This window comes from Cygnus atratus, chromosome 3, assembly GCF_013377495.2.
Source record: "Cygnus atratus isolate AKBS03 ecotype Queensland, Australia chromosome 3, CAtr_DNAZoo_HiC_assembly, whole genome shotgun sequence".
In the NCBI taxonomy this organism is placed as follows: domain Eukaryota; kingdom Metazoa; phylum Chordata; class Aves; order Anseriformes; family Anatidae; genus Cygnus; species Cygnus atratus.
Genome location: NC_066364.1, coordinates 24,745,248 through 24,761,945, shown reverse-complemented (window position 1 = coordinate 24,761,945; position 16,698 = coordinate 24,745,248). Strand labels below are relative to the sequence as shown.

The 16,698-nt window shown below is 36.6% G+C and overlaps 1 protein-coding gene across 2 annotated transcripts in view; it reads right to left on the bottom strand.

The window, feature by feature from the left end:
- Nucleotides 1–13,507, bottom strand: part of MCPH1 (microcephalin 1) — a 128,326-nt gene extending 114,819 nt beyond the window's left edge. Inside the window, exons 1-7 of one of the 2 annotated variants that reach the window (XM_035543084.1) lie at nucleotides 13,187–13,507; nucleotides 11,112–11,203; nucleotides 8,618–8,736; nucleotides 4,297–4,372; nucleotides 3,597–3,717; nucleotides 3,167–3,307; nucleotides 1,224–1,316 (exon numbers count right to left, since the gene is read on the bottom strand). In XM_035543084.1, the coding sequence (XP_035398977.1) occupies nucleotides 1,224–1,316; nucleotides 3,167–3,307; nucleotides 3,597–3,717; nucleotides 4,297–4,372; nucleotides 8,618–8,736; nucleotides 11,112–11,203; nucleotides 13,187–13,436 (892 nt within the window). In that variant the 5' untranslated portion in view covers nucleotides 13,437–13,507. The remainder of the gene's footprint in view (nucleotides 1–1,223; nucleotides 1,317–3,166; nucleotides 3,308–3,596; nucleotides 3,718–4,296; nucleotides 4,373–8,617; nucleotides 8,737–11,111; nucleotides 11,204–13,186) is intronic. The other variant, XM_050709477.1, reaches the window with a different exon arrangement.
- Between the last annotated feature and the right edge of the window lie 3,191 nt (nucleotides 13,508–16,698).

Genomic DNA, 16,698 nt, shown 5'->3' with positions numbered 1-16,698 from the left:
ATCAATTTAGAAACAAAGCACATTCTATGTTGACGAGAAGCTATGCTAGTTTTAACTATCATGTCTTCTTAAGTGGTAATAAGCATCCCCAAATCCTGTTCTGCTTTCTTGAAACAAAGCAGAGAAGCTTTTTTCTCCACTCTAATACGTGAAGAAAAGCAGCACAATTTTACATTGATTATTTAGTTTTCAACTACCTTAGTCATTCTTACTACCACAGCATTACCCACCACCTTGTAGTTTTCCCAGAGTTAAGATGAAATGAAATACATCATGGTATCATAATGTATACATCAATAATGATAGATTTTCTGTATGATGTCAGTATACTACTTTAAAAAAAGTGAGATATAGTTTACTGTCGGAGTAGAATGGAGTAGGCAGTGCACTCAAGTGGTCCTCATTATGAATTCTAAAAGCTTTCTTCTCATTACTTTTCTACTGAAATCCAACTTAGCTTTTTGCTCACATGACTGACAGAAGACATGAGATCTGATGTACATTACTCACGGCATACATTATTCATTAATGCTGTTAAGATACCCACTGACATAGCTCAACAGCCTTCACAATAAACCTCTTCCTTATGTCCTGCTACAATGCCAAAACACAGGAACTAAAGCCTAGCATTCTGAGCATAAGAACCTTAACCACTTGAATTCAACTGCAACCATAAAACATTTTAAAAGCTGATTTATATTTACTCTTTTTATTTCTGCTGTTGTCTTCACTCCCTGAATAATCAAGTCGGAGAATGCGTTAGGTTCTCTCTTGAATTCAGGTTTTTCCATTGAAAATTTGGAGGACACTTCAGTTCTGAGTTCTCTCTCTCATTCACTTCTCTTTTTTATTTCCACATCACACTGTTTAACATGTACTCTGTGTTCTATACAAGATCACTGTATCAGTAAACTGACAGCATGCCAGAACAAGACAACGTTAAGGGGGAACAGTGCAAAGAAGAGGAAATGACAACAGCAGCACAGCAGTAGGGCAGAGAGTTTACCCAATGTGACTTCTCATGCTCCAGTTCCTTGTATTCTTACTTCTATATATTTCACCAATAAACAAAACTAAAATAATTCAACTTTAAATATAAATGGTAGAGGAAACATACAAAGTTCCTTTTTCAGTGTACAAATCTTTCACCATTCAAAATAAGATATACAACCCATGTACTATGTTTAAATTTTGTAATATCTAAGTAAGGTTGTGACAGTTACCTTGTAACGATGCATCTTCTGCATTTGTTAAACAGGTGGACAGCGGGCAGTCTCCTGGTAAACTACGTGGAGGTGTTTGAGACATTGGTGAAGCTAGGAGTTTGTAAATAATAAATTAGTTAGCCCTATGTGCAAACACACACATTTCCACAGCATCTATTCATATTTCAAAACAGCTCAATTTTAAGAGATAAGTGGTTGCTTTGACAACTAATTATAACCATGTAATTAATTCTAAAGACTGCTTAATGATCTTTAGACTCAAATTTACATACTAACAAAAAAGCTATTAGATTTTACAAACTGAATCAAATTTCTTCTAGAAAACTCAGCACTCAGAAACCAAAGAATTATGGCAAACCTTTCATGAAATATTACGGACATTTCTAAGCCAGTTGAGATGTTTTAAGTAAAGAATCTGATAAATTTTGCAACTAGTAGCAATGCTTTGTTATAGCAGAAATGCTTTTCAAAACCTTTGGAAGTTTTACCTTAAAACTTCAAGTGGAAAACAGATACAAGCCATACTAAAATAAAAGATATTTAATTTTTTAATTGATGTGTCACTGGTTCTATACTTTCCTTCCACAATTATGTTTAGAGGGATAAAGTGACAGTTCAGTTGACACAGACTTCTTAAAATGTCAGTCACTACAGACTTTTTTTCCCCCTACAAAAGATGTTCCACATTTCAACAGTTTTTATACTAATTAACAAAAATCTAATGAGTTAGGCGTCATTAGTACTTGCACAGTAAGGTAAGCTCTAACAAATGACTTGAAAACTGAAGTCTAGATTTAATTCACTAGGATCTGCATTTTGAAGTCAACTCGTTTTATTCAGTTAGTTTTTTTTTTTTTTTTTTATTAATGTCATTCTTCAGAACCTTATCAATTTTGAACTCCTTTTTAAACTGTTGCCCGGAAGTAGTAACATTACAATCTTTGTCAATTATAGTATTAATATTAGAATTTAACAGGAAATAAGATTTAGAATCTTGTTGTAAAGTTCAACCAAGGTATAATATCAATTCACAAACTTAGAAAGTCTATTTTAATTATCAGTATTCCCAAGAAGTCTTGTGTTCCCCAGCAAACTACAGACTGGTGAACCTTACCTCTGTGAGGTGAGGAACTAGATGATCTTTAAGGTCCCTGCCAACCCAATTCATTCTATGATTCTATGATTAAGAAATTCATTTTTGCAAAAATTGTCTTCCATGACTACGTATATCCCGTTCAATATGGAAACTAAACACCAGGAAGCATTCCTACCAACTCAAAACATGGGAAGAAGGGAGTACATCCAGTCTCCCTTCAGATATTGTTGTCAGAGACACAATCTACACAAGACATGAGCTTTGAGAGCTCACAGATTCTAGGTTCAGTTCAAATCCGAATGACATAGAAGAAAATTTATACTCAGCTTTCGGGTCCAGTCATCACACTTAAAAGGAACTCAGGTCAAATTATAACATAGCAACAGGTGCAAAACACAGGCAAATAGGCATAGCCACAGTTCTGACACCAGACTGCAGGAAGAAACAAGCACCACCCTTTCTGTGTGCATCATTTAGATCAGCATCCCTTAATGTTACCCAGGTCAGTGGAATTCAAAGCTCAAATGTCAAGTCTTCATTTCAAGTGAGTTGTGGACTGATGTTTTGAGAAATGCTATCCACATGATGACTAATGCTGCCTGATTCCAATGGTCAGATCACATCCCCATAAAGTATTTTGAATCACAACTTATGTCTAGTTTAAATATTTATATATTTCTAATCAAACATTTTCATTTTGAGTCTAGGTAAGGAAATGTTTCAAGAAAAGTAAGGTATGCAAATAATTCTGAGGGACAAAGCAAGAAAAGCGTGGAAGAAATATAGCAATAAAGATGGCAGCTATTTGTACATGTTCATGAATAAATAAAATTTAACTTCTTACCAGTAGGAGAAAGATTTTCTCTTTTTTCCTTAATCTCCTTTATTCTTCTTTCCGCTGCACTGCTTTGATTTCTTATTTTATTAACAGGGCTATACACAAGTGAACCATCATCTTCAAATAATAAAACTGGCGTATCAGTTTCTACACAAAGAAATTGCATTTGTGCATTAATATTTACATGCTACAACAGCTTCAGAATGAGTTCTATTTTCTTAAAAAAATAAAAAAAAAAAATCAAGTTCCTCGTACCTAACCACTACAGGTACCTTAATACCACAAACTTGCAAACAGCTTTATAAAAAGTAAAACAACTTTATTTGTTATGGTGAGATACATAAAAGTGTAAAAATAAAATTAAAAAACTCTACCTTTAAGTGCTTTAAAGAAATAACTTCAAAATATCTGAAGATTAGTCCAAAGGAATACTTACCTGCATTAATTCCTATCTTTTGTTTAGCTAATTCTTTAGCCATCTTGTCCAGTCTTCTCTGCAGCTTTCTATCATTTTCTGGAGATTTTTCTACAAAGTCTTTTGGCTGCATACATTTGTGCTAGAGGATACGTAAAAAGCTTAAGTATGTGGTAAAAATTGGCCAAAAGTAACTAGACTTCCTACTTGCCTACTTTTATCACAGTATTAATTATCAATGTTTAGCACTATGCTATTTATAATCACCTCTTTAAGAATCACGGGCAATTGCAGAAGTTAACATTTTCCGAAATGAACTGTAATATGAAGACAGAAAGGTTAAACAGATACTTTAGATTAAAAGCCATCCAATCCATTAATTTTTTTTTGCTTGCAGAAAAGCTAAAGCTCAGCAGATCTTTTTAATTTTTTTTTTATTTTTGCAAAAATCAGGATTTCTGCATTAATCACAACTCAATGAAACACAGGGCACACTGCAGTCATTTGGTTTGGATAAGTCAATCATTATGTAATCTTAATTTAAATCTTGATTTTTTATTCACCAATATAAAAACTCAATTTTTATTATCTGTCCTTAAGATGTCAAATATCACAGCCATAGTCTACCTTTAAAAACTTATTCAGATGGACAGAGTTTACAGAAAGTTCTGAAAATAAACAGCTCCAATGCCTACGGTCAGGAAATTCAAACTTTACTTACTTTTAGCAGTAATCCTTCATTATTGTATACTGCAGGAAATAAAGATTCATCAACACGTATTCCAGTTTCTCGACACCTGTAAAATAAATTACAGATGCAATCTTTAATTTTTAAGAATGAGAATCTTTGTTGCAAAAAAAAAATAAATCAGCCCTGTAATAATTAGACCCTTCCCAATTGCATATCCTTAGCATAACTACTGTAATGCTAAATAAACTATACATTAAAACAAACAGAAGACATGATAATATTGTCCTAATGATGTCCTCTAAATTGCTGCTTCAATGCTCTGAAAGTCAAAGATTCCAGCTCATATGTTATTCCCCCACACATTCAAAAACCACTGTATTAAGTCCTTCTGGCCAGATTCATATGAACCTGAAATCTGGCACTGACTTTTGTGCAGACTGTAGGTTTTCTTCTTTCACTAGCTAGTAAGACACTAATCTACAGAATGTTATGAAAAACAAGAAAAAAGAATCCAAAGCTCCTATTCTGGCAAGTGAGAAGGTAGGCTTCATCTGGACCTGGCTTTTACTTCTTACCCATTAGTTTTGTTTTTTTGCCTTCTCTTTGCGTAGACAATGCTTAAAACAGACCCTTACTGTGGAAGGATCTATATTTGTTAAATAATTAAAAAAAAATCTGATAACTTACCCCTAGATTGCCCCTATCTTTTCGTATTCAAAGACTGACTTTAGATTGGTAGGACTCACGTAATCTTGGAATGTCATATGTGTGTACATCATGGATAATATTGAGGCAAGAACTTGGTTATCAATGCATTAAATGAAGTTATTTTAGTCAAAATTTGTAACATTTCATTCTTGAATAATGTTTTCACTAAATAATACAACTAGTTACATGAAAGATTACAGAAGACTTAGCGGACTACTAGAATTCCTCCATCAGTCATTCAAAACTGTGATGCTAGCGACACCTAGTGTCACACTGCTTTAAAGTTTGTATTCATTGAATTGCAATCTAATTGCTTCACTGTTTTGAGAAGAAAAAAAAGAGAGCCAAACTACTACAAATATTTGTCAAACTATCTGACAGATAACTATCTCCAGAGTTCTCTGGAGTATCAATTAGATATTCAACCTGGTTGACTTCAGTGGCTATTATTAAATTCTAGATAATGATCAGCACAGATGTAGAATACATTAAAATTTAAATTAGATCAGATAATTAATTTAGTTAATTCAGAGAAGCTAAACAGAAAAAGGGTTGAGCATTAAAGATCTTATAATTTTTTTAAGCTTTGCAGACAAATCTGAGTTTAAGTGATTTGGTCTATCTTATTTGTGACATGACTAAGTAGCCTTACTGAGAACAGACAAATAGAGTTTCACAATCATGTTTAGATTTGGACTAAGCGTTCTTACTTTGGACACAGATTTTAGCAATTCTATTTTATCTAAAGATTTATTATTTTTTTTTAAGACTGCTTATTAAGTCCTTTGAGTTGAAGTGGCACTAAAAAAACACCTCAGTGATCCCAAAAGCATCACACATTTTGCATTAAACTTATAATACATTTAAATGAATCTTACAGCAAGTCCACAATTTTATGCGCTATTTTTAAAGCTAGATATAACAATCATTCTTAGAAAATTAAAAAAAAAAGGAAACAGGTTTATTTTAAAATATTTTGAAATTTCAATTGTCATCTTAAAGTTTTCTTCTATATAAAATTACTTCCTGTTAAACTATGGAACTTCATTCTATTTAGATTCAAACAGATGCTCATACTACAAAGCAGAAGCTTCCAATAAAATCTCAGACAAATCACTGGAAACAGCACTCAAAATAAATTGAAGCAACATTCACACAGACCCTGACAGTCTTATATATATATATATATATTTTTTTTTTTTTCCCATGGAGAAAAGCAAACACTATAGTTTTTCAAATCATTGGGCAAGTTCCTATGAAAGGCGTAAGTACTGCTCAGGAGAACATTACACTGTGTACATGCAGAACTTTTTGGAAGTAGGGGCCCACTAGCTGTTAAGTGGGAAAATATTTGGCACAAAGCTGAAGAGTAAGGAAATGCTAGAGTAATTGTTTATGACTTGTTCCCTTGTCTGCTGATTTCAGAGCTCAAACATCAAAGCGTAGGGTCCAGATTAAATAGAATATACTCCAGCATCCTGTTTCCAATATCAAGATGCCCAGGAGCATGTAAGAACATGAAAACACAGCAAAACACTCACAGTTTACTTTGCTATGTTCAACAGATTTATGGTTTAGGGATGGCCTGAGACAATTTTATCAAAAAATAAACATAGTATTAAGTGTTTAATTGCTTCAGTGTTTCGTAAAACCCATGTAAATCTTTGCAGTCTATACTGATTCTCCAACAAGGAGTTACAGCCTAACTATGCTTTGCTAAAACTCATCATTTACTACCTTCTCTGCATCTACCTCCAGCCAGATTCATGTGATACTCTCCAATTCTTCCACTGGGGAAAGGCTAATATAAATTAATTCCCTACTCAGTCTCTCTTTATGAACCTTTGTTTTCACAGGAGTCTATCCCGCCTCCACTCTCACTTCTTTTTGAGGCTGAAGAATTCTTGTCTCTTCAATTACATCTTGTGATAAAACTATTTTATACTTTGTCATGCTTGCTGCTGTTTCAGGCAATATTCTGAACATAACCATGGCCTTCTTGCTTCAGCTACATGAAGCGTCACGCTTGCAGGCTCTCATTCTGGTGGAGGATTTCAACCACACAGATGGCCCATGGCAGCGGGGTTGGAACTAGATGATCATCTGGAGGCCTCTTCCAACCCAAGCCATTCTACAATTCTATGATAAAATAATGTCATCCCACTACATAAAATTTTATGCTCTATTTCATTTATTTTTTGACAACCACTTAGGTAATAATACTAGGGAAACATTTCTAAAGGTTTCACCGACCCAACATCTTCCAGTACTGCTGAGGAGACTCTTGTGGTGGAATTGCTGTAACAGAGATCACATTTCTGTGTAACACATCCTGGTCTATCCTCTGTGAGCTTCTTTTATTCTGCTGCTGCTGCTACTGCAGATGCTACTCACCTGGACTTTTCTGGGATTCTTTTTACTATAACACCTGCATGTCCTTGAAGAGTTAATAGTTCCTGTGACTACAGTTTCAGATTTCATTTTTATACACATATCTATCTCAGGAGCATATTTAAAATATAACCAAATATCCCACTGGAATGACCATCATTCTTACGTGTACTCAGATAGCTGGAGGTCACAGAAGGAAACAGTCACATAAATAACATTTTGCATCCCTAGTGCATTTTTGAGAACTTACAAGATTTCTTCATTAGTGCTGGATTGTAAAGTTACAGCTTCTATATCTGATATATAAACAGGAAAATTCTGCCTCAGCATAACTGCATGAATTTCTTTTTTGGCTCACAGACTTGCATTGCAAGCTTTGCAGTTGTACTGGCCTACAATTAATTGGCTGCAGAGCTCAGTGTTGCCCCCCGCCCCCCCCCCCGGCACTTAGCAAACTGCTAATTCTCTATGCATGTGATATCTAACTGATATAGGACATGGTCTTTCATCACAGTAATTTACAAAAATAAACAAAAGGAGTGTTCAAGTATAACATGCATATTCTTAAAAACTAGTAGTTTTTTTTTTTTTTATATACTTTGTCTGAAATCTAAGTTAGGCCTCACAAAACTTAAACTCGGAGGAGATGCCATGGACTACAAACAAATTTTCTCACGGATGGCTGCAAAGCTGAAATTTCATTTTTTTTTTTTGTTTGTTTTTAGTTTAACTTTTTCCTTGTGGTAGCTGAGAATCTTCAAGCGGTGCCATGCTGAACCTGCCAAATGTCTTAAAAGCCAGATATGAATCTTTTTTTTTTTCTTGCTATGAGATACTCTCTCAATGGGAAATAATTACAGAACTGGTACGATTACCTCCTTCATTTTTGTTCCTGGAGAAGTGTGCTTTTTCATGTGGAAATGGAAGAATTCTATTCAACGTAAATATCTGATCTTCACTGCCTATGTATGCTATCTGAGAGCAAAGGAGTAGAACACTACATGGTTAAAAAATATACCATGCAACTACTTCAACACATTCATTTTTCAATAGATAACATGGTACCTTTCTGTGGAAGAAAGGTATTTTTATTATAGAAATAGTGTCATAGGAAAGTAATCAATTACTCATAGACTTATCACTGTTTCAAGTACATCAAAAAAAATGGGTAGTGTACTTTAAGTTTTTTAATAATAATACCAGAATCTATTCTCTGGAACAGGTGACATTCATTATACTCAGTAGTACTCACTTCTCCACCCATAATACAGAAACTATTTTTACACCAGCCTTCTGTGCTTTTCTCCATGTAGCCGAACGTCCTTCTTTGAAGACCACGTGAGTCACATGCTTGTTGAAAGTTTTTGAAACCTGCAGAAGCAAACAGACAGCAGATTTTTGAGTCTGAAAATCAGAAAAGATTAATGAAACTAGAAAGCCTGTTTTTCTGGATAAAACAATAGCATAAAAACATTATGTTAAGGAGTTGTTTGATCTTTCCCATCTTTACAAAGAAGGCTGAAGCAATCAAAGCCCAAGTCTGATTAGTCAAACCAACACAAGACAAGCTAGAGGGCTAGAGTAGCCTTTTATTTTCTAACTTCTTTTTCTAGATTACCATTTTCATGTGCCTACCCTAGCTGTATCACTAATCTTACATTTTAATTTAAGTAGCCCAACATGATTTCCTATGTAACACCCAGTACAGAAATTAGCTGTTACTATCCAGAAAAATGCCAATTATATCTTTAACTTAGTAAAGAACTCACAGACTTAGATTACAGCTAACCTCATCGTTTACACTAATTCTCAACAACAGTGATCACTTTCAGTTCTGGGGGAAGGGAGGTTGATGCTGCTAAGAAAATTAATCATATGGGAACACTTTAAAAAGAGTGAGAAATACAGAAAACTTAAGTCAGTACAGCTAGGGTCACAACTGACATTTTCACTGTGCTACAAATCTTCAGCTACCAACCTTTACTGATAACTAAATGATAACCATTTTAGTTCTAGAAATCCATTCTTTACAACCAAAATTTCACTTCATTGTAACTAAACATAAAACTATTTGATCAGTTGTGATTGTACTGACGTCATCACATTAATAATTCATATCTTACAGCAGCACCTCCTCAACACAGCCAAATGGAAGTAGTTGTGTAGATTTCTGTTGCATTCTCAATTGAGCCACTATATTTGCCTCCAAACATGTTGGATCTACTTTTGGCTTTAAGAAAACTATTTAGCTTTTCCAAATATTTTTGATGGCAAGCTGATTTATTGCTCCTCAGAAGACAAAAAGCAAGAGATTTATGTATCTAGGTATACAGGACCAATGAGTCTCTTTCAGATTATGTTATGACTGCAGATACAAACACAGTCACTTATGCTAGTATCACGCTCACAGCCCACAGCCTAAGGAGACGGGATGCTTGACATGGCTTTGCCTCCAAATTATGGAGCAGCACCACCTTAGGCCTCCCTCTCAGTGAATCAGTCAAGGTATTGTCACATGCAGCAGTCCCCTCTCTTGTCTCATCCCTTACCCTGGGGGTCCTGTGTTGATAAGCTGACCTTAACTTGGTGTGACTGAACCAACACTCTAGTAGAAAACAAAATTAGAAATTTCTTTCCTGACAGAGTGAGCCATGCCAGTTTCTTATCATGTGCTCAGCCCAATAGATGGGAAGGAAGTGTTGGCCAGGAACGAAATAATGATGGAGAAGGACCACCCCTTTTCAAAGTGATCTGCTGAACAGACACATCTGTACCATTCGTCTGTACCTTTCACCACACCCAGCTACTTTAAGATCAACTCAAAGCACTTACAGAATTTTGAAGCCTTATCATATTTTCCACAAGAAAAACCTGAAGCCATTAGAACAAAATTCAACAGATCTCACAGCACAGCCCAAAAGAACAAGAGATTTTTATTACTCCAGGTACTTATTGTGAGTTTTATTTCCTTTTATAATAAAAACAGTTCTTCTATTGTTCTGGCACGCTACCTCAGCTGAATTCATACAGTGAGAGAGACTTTGGAGATGTTAGCAAAACTTCCTAAATGACAGTGAGATACACCTACATATGCACAATTAAAAAGCACTGGGAGTTCACACAAGCGTTATTTAGAGCATAATGTGGGTTGTAAAAATCTCCATTAACCAGTAATAATGTGCAAGAAGGCAAGATGCTAGTTTGACTTCGGTGTCTAGCTGAAATTTTACAGCTGGCAGTTAAACACATTTTGCACCTACAGCTCAAGTATATTTGATATGGAAAAATCACTGACACATCTTAGATGTATTTTTACTAGTACTTTCTGGAAGCGAACCACATTTGTAGGAGAGTGAGTAGAAGAATAAAATGTAACAGTACATAGGTTAGAAAACATGGTAACAACAGACCAGCTGCCTAGAAGTTAAAGAAAACAAAACTTGTAAATAACTTAGGTTTTCTACCCCTAGATTTGGTTTGTCCCCTGTATAGTATATATAATACTTAATGAGATATATTGCTAGAGTATTAACATGCAAAGAGGTTGTTAAATAGATAGGCTTTAAATGGATTTCCCATCTGCCACTAATAAGAATTTTACAGCATGCTCATCTATTTGAATTTGTGATTTTTTTTTCCTGCCCTTTAAAAACTCCTACCACAAAGAAATAAACAAGCAGAACAAATAAGCTAGTTTCTGAGCAAGAGTTTTCATATTCTGTTTACTTCAAAAAAAGTTTCCTTACTTTTGCTCCCATGTCAAGAAGTTGCTTCTCAAAGGCTTTCGAATAATTTTCTGTTCTGTTAGATGACCAAACTTCTACAAATGCACAAATACCTGGATCAGAAGAGGAAAAACAACAGCTATTTAAGTTCACGAAGGTAAAACTAGTTAAACTGCCTTTCCAACAAAAATTTGCTTTAATACACACTGCATTCAGTAGCAAGTAGGTGACATTGGTGGTAGGGTGATGGTTGGACCAGATGATCTTGGAGGTCTTTTCCAACCCTAACGATTCTATGGTTCTGTGAAGTATAGCTTTTAATAAACTGAGCATCGCATGCTAGCAACTGTTGTTTTTTGTTTAGAGTATTGCTGTCCTTTAAGTTAGTTGAAATGTAACAAACTAAGAAGTTTGACAGTTCTTACACAACTTTTCACTTTTTAAAATACATTACCAGCTTAACAAGCAAAGCAGTATCTTTACATGACTGGTTACCCATGTGATTAAACCATTGCTAATCTTCAGGGTAACCAAAAATGTTAAAAATAGTTGCTGTAACACAGGCGACCAAACATAATGAAATAAAAGCCATGGAATTATTCTTTCGGCAAACCTCCATAAAACTCAGCAGAAACATCATTTAACAATTTCCAACTGACTTAAAATTCCACCTTATTGCTACTGAATCACCCTGAAATTAAGTACTTATCACAGGGGCTAATAAAGTTTCATGTCAGCTGCTTTATGGAACGTCAGGAATATCACATTTAAGCGGCTTACTCTATCAACCAGATTAAGAATCTCTTCGAGGAATGAAATCAGCCTGGAGTGAGAAAGTCTAAAAAAAAAAAAAGTCACAATCCCAGATGACATGGAGGGATAAGCAAATGAAACTTGTAATAATTCCTTCGTTAGTATGACTTAGGATGACCTATAGCTGGATTGGCCATACCAATTTCCCCTTGGGAATAGTGGATCAGGAGAATTCCTGAAAACTGGAAGAATGCCAGTTCACCAAAACCAACTTTAAACAAACTGCAGGCCAGACAGTTCTCAGAACTCATGAATAAATTTGAAAGCATCAATTTAAATTTAAAAAGTTCATCCTTAGCAAACACTGTTTAACTATTTTGGTTACTAGGGATGCCCTTCCAAATCATTATGATATAGTATCATGTCTTCTTTTTAAGTATAACACCAAAATGCTCTAACTGTAGTATTTTATAAAGATTAATGTGTTTGTAATTGCTAGATTTTTATTTATTTATTTATTTTACTGTGTAAGAGAATTATGAAACTTAAAACACCTCCTTAGTGAAACCAGAAGCAAGAAAATGATGATCAGTAATATAATATCAGATATCTATGGGACCTTAAGTCAGGTCTACTCCAATTCACTGTTTTTACCCACGTTTGCTTTGGTTGAGTACCAGGACAACTTTTTGCCAGTTACTTTTTTTTGCTTGGTTGCTCTGTTGTGAAAAACATTGCACTCATGTTCAAAAAAAAAAACACCACAAAACAAAGTCTTCCTCTTGCATCAAATACTTCATAACCTTCACAGCTACAATTCTGCAAGAAAAACAGGTTGGAGCCTACCAGTGAGGGTCAAACTAGGACCTTATAGGGGAGCTCTACTTCAGCGTGTACCTGCAGCAGGATCAAAGGTATGGTGTACAATAATTAGCCAATTTGAGCTACTATACTCCAACAGGAGACAAAACACTTTGTAGTTTTTCTACTGTAGAAAGCAAGGAAAATCAGGAAGTGTTTGGAGGTGCTTTGAACTAGAAGAGCTCTAAGAGCTGCGTTCTTGGAGAAGGCCACTCATGCTACAAGATCTCAAAAGTGGCAGCAAAATGAAAGTCATGGAGGGCAACCTAGCGAGGCAGAAACTTAGAAAGAAGCTGGAGAAACCGAGACAGGCCACAGGGCTCGGGCAGGGACGGCCGCGGCCGGTGGCTCTCTGCCCTCTCCGAGGCGGCTACCAGCCCCAGCCCCAGCCCCAGCCCCCGGCCGCAGGCCGCCGCCTCCTCCCTCCCTCCCTCCCTCCCTCCCCATCCCGGGGGCTCCCCTCAGGGCGGCTGAGCCAGTACCTTTCAGGACGGGCTCCATCAGCAGCCGGGCACAGCACCAGCCCCGCAGGCTCCGGTAGCCGCCACCGTTCAAACCCGCCTCCGCGCCGCTCCGCCGGGCCTGCGCCCTGCACAGCGTCCCGCCGCGCCTGCGTGCCGGCCGGGAAATGGCGGCCGGGGGCCGGCCTGGGGACCGGGTACTGTGGGGCAGCGCCTTTCGGAGCCTGATGGGAGGCTCTGGGGGTGAAACTTTAAAGATAAGGCCGTGCATGAGTAAAGTAAGGGCTCTGTCCCAGCAGCTCCGGCTGAATGTAGTGCTGGGGGAGCCAGCAGAGTGTTCTGTAAAGCGGTTTTGAAAAAGAGGAAGCTATGGCAAAGCAGCGCATGAGGTTTTTGTGGCCACGTTCGTGGTGTGCTCTCTTCAGGAGGCTTCTCAGAAGAGTTTTATTCGGTAGAGAGGTGTGTCAGAAAATCAGCACCCTCTGAACCCGGTGTGTTCAGAGGAAAAAGTACTGAGCAAGTCAACAAAATGGGGATTAACAAACAGGAGTGACCAGGCGGTGTTTGTTCAAGTGTCCAAAATGAGGGCAACTGTGCTACTGAGGACAGTGAGCCCATCCTTATGGAAAATGGCCTCTGTGATAGAAAGCTGGAGTGTAGCAAATGTGATGACAGAGGGAATTAAGATACAGAAAGCCTGATGTCTTCCCTAGTGCAAAATAATAATGACATTAGTGAGCATAAGGACATATACAATGAGAAAGAAGGAGCACACCTTTTTGAAAATAAAATGGTGATGTGCAACTTCATTACGTGGTGTACACAACTCAGAAGCACTGGCATTGCTGTAGTGTTACATAAACCGATGCTGTTCTGAAACCTTCAACGTGCAATCCTCTTCATCTGAAAAATGATGGAGCAGAAATTAAGAAGCAATAGAGGTGCAAAACAAAGTTACTGCACATGTTAGTGCTTCCTTAGATTCAGAACCATTGCTAAATTAATGATTATGGGTAGAATTAGTAAATAGCTGTGAGCTGTCAGTGGAGTTTAAAAACATGTAATGGAACTGGGATGTTCAGGAAATTAGCAAGCACATCAAATTCTGTACAGCATGTATGAGTAACGTTATTTCAAAATAGGATACATCCACACGGTCTCTTTGGATTTGTGTGGGATTTGAAACTATGACATAAGAAAACTACTAAGAAAATGGTGGTACTAGCTTCAAAATACTTGTGAAAACTACAGTTTTTTGGTAAATAGTTTCTAGGTGTGTCAGTGGTATAAATCCACTCAATCCACACAACCAAAGCTGACAGAAACATCAAGATCCTAGAGCCAGCGATTCTAATAAAACTTTAAAAAAAAATAAATAATAAAATCCAGACTGAGGGAAATTTCAGCATAATTAAAAAATGCATCAATTTGTACATGTATCCAAGCATAATACTTAATCTAGGATGCAAGTCTAGAAGACCTTCAGTAAAAAAACAAACAAACAAACAAAAAACACGGGATGTGTCTGAGCCTTTAACTGAAAAGTAGTAGCGGGTTTTATAGTAGCTCTAAATAGACTTTAAAGGGGGATATGCTGAAATGTACAATTAGAGCTGTATATTCTGATTCTCCAGTCATAGAGAGTGAAGTTTAATGGCTACAAGAAGTTGTTATATCTTGTTATCAGAGCAAAGGACTACTCAAAGAACATTGGGCTTCGGATTTCCACCTTTTTATTACAGAGGCAAGTAAGTACCGTACTGAAAGTATCCAATGAATTTACTGAGTTTTCTCTGAAATGGTCTTGACTTCATGGTTGTTTCAGGCTTTACAAGACATGGTTTCTGTACAATCAGTACTTACTATGATATAGAAGTTACAAAATGCTGCACTGTGAAGAAAGAGTTTTCCAGGTTATATTATGTCTGAAAAGGAAGGACCAGTAAAAGTTGCATTTCACTTGACATCCTAATCACAAAGAATAGCTCGTGTTCCAAAGAAATAAGTGTTCCATGAATTTATAAATGCTTCCTAGGCATCAAAACAGTTCATGGTGTGAACTATGAATCCCAGTTAAACTGAAAAATTTGAGCTGCATTACTTCCCCCAAAAGTCGCAAATCCCAGTGAGTCAATCTGTTTATTTAGCACTTGTGTGCTTGTATATCAGAACATATTTGGAGATGTCTTCTGTCAAATGCTTCTTAGCCATTGTAGGTGCAGATGTGGGAAGAAATGCTTGGAGAAGCTGCAAATGCGCACGTTGCCTGCATGGAGAAAGCGCCAGAAAGCATCTCTGATCGTCATCTTCAACCATCATAGAGTCTTCAGTCAAGGTATGCTCCTCATTTTCTCAGTAACTGTAACAGTTCTTGTCAGTACCTTTTCCAGTTTGAATGTGACTCTCTTAAGTAGCATACAAAATTGTAGTGTTTCAGTTGCCATGTACCATGATGTTAATACTGAACTTCTAGATATACTTTATGTGATCTATCCTAGGATCACATGTTTGTTTTCTCAGGGCCACTTAATTATTCTGTGATAGACTAATATTTCTAGCTGATGAGGTCTGTCATTGCAGCTGCCTGTTTATTAGTTTCTAATTTCACTGCATTCCAGTATGTGAGCTCATCCAATTGTTTCTATATTCCGGTTTTAATAAGGCCTCTGTTCAAACCATCTGCAAATTTCATTAGCACACACTTTATTTCCAAGCTTATAATGAAAATAGCAACTAAGATTGGATCTTAACTGGATCTAAGACTTAACTGGAACTAAGACTGCATCTTAACTGCTCATTCAGGATCACCATTAGAATCTTCTTTAGTTCTCCCTCCAGTGTGATCCACCTTACCCCTATCTCCCTTCCTTACTTAGGACGTCTTGAACACCACCATTTCTTCATGTGAGGTAGTAACTTATTTTATATCAAATGAAACAGTAAAGTAGATTCAATCTTTTTTGCCTTTGTCCAGAAAATAATTTTCTTAGGAAAAAAAAAGGTAGTATGGTAGTGTGTTTTCTGGAATCTGAATTTATGTCATTGACAATTTTAGTCTTTTCCTTCCCTGTGCTATATGTTGCCCCCTATATTCCTTTTTGTTTCTCTTCTCCTACTTGTTATAAAAGTCAGCAAAATCATTCCTGACCAGTTTGTGCCAGGAAGATGTCTTTGAGCCCAGGTGTGGCCAGCTCCAGCTGGTTAGAAGTGAATTTTGATGACACACAGTGGAATTACAGACCAGGAAACAAGACCAAAGTGATGCTAATATAGCTCAAAATTGCGGCTATACTGTTGAAATGATACTGTGACACTGCCATTTTCCATACTGAATAGTAATCTGACACTCATGCTGTCAGTAGTTTGTATTGACACTGTTGTAAATACATATAGGAGTCACGCCTCAGTAGTCTCAGTGGCATTCTAGTCTCATTGCTTCTCCACAAGCAGAATGCCTCCTGAGAGTGCCAACAGTGGCTTTTTTGTTTTCCTGTTTTCCTCGTTTGACTGATGCTTAAAAAGATGTGTTTTAG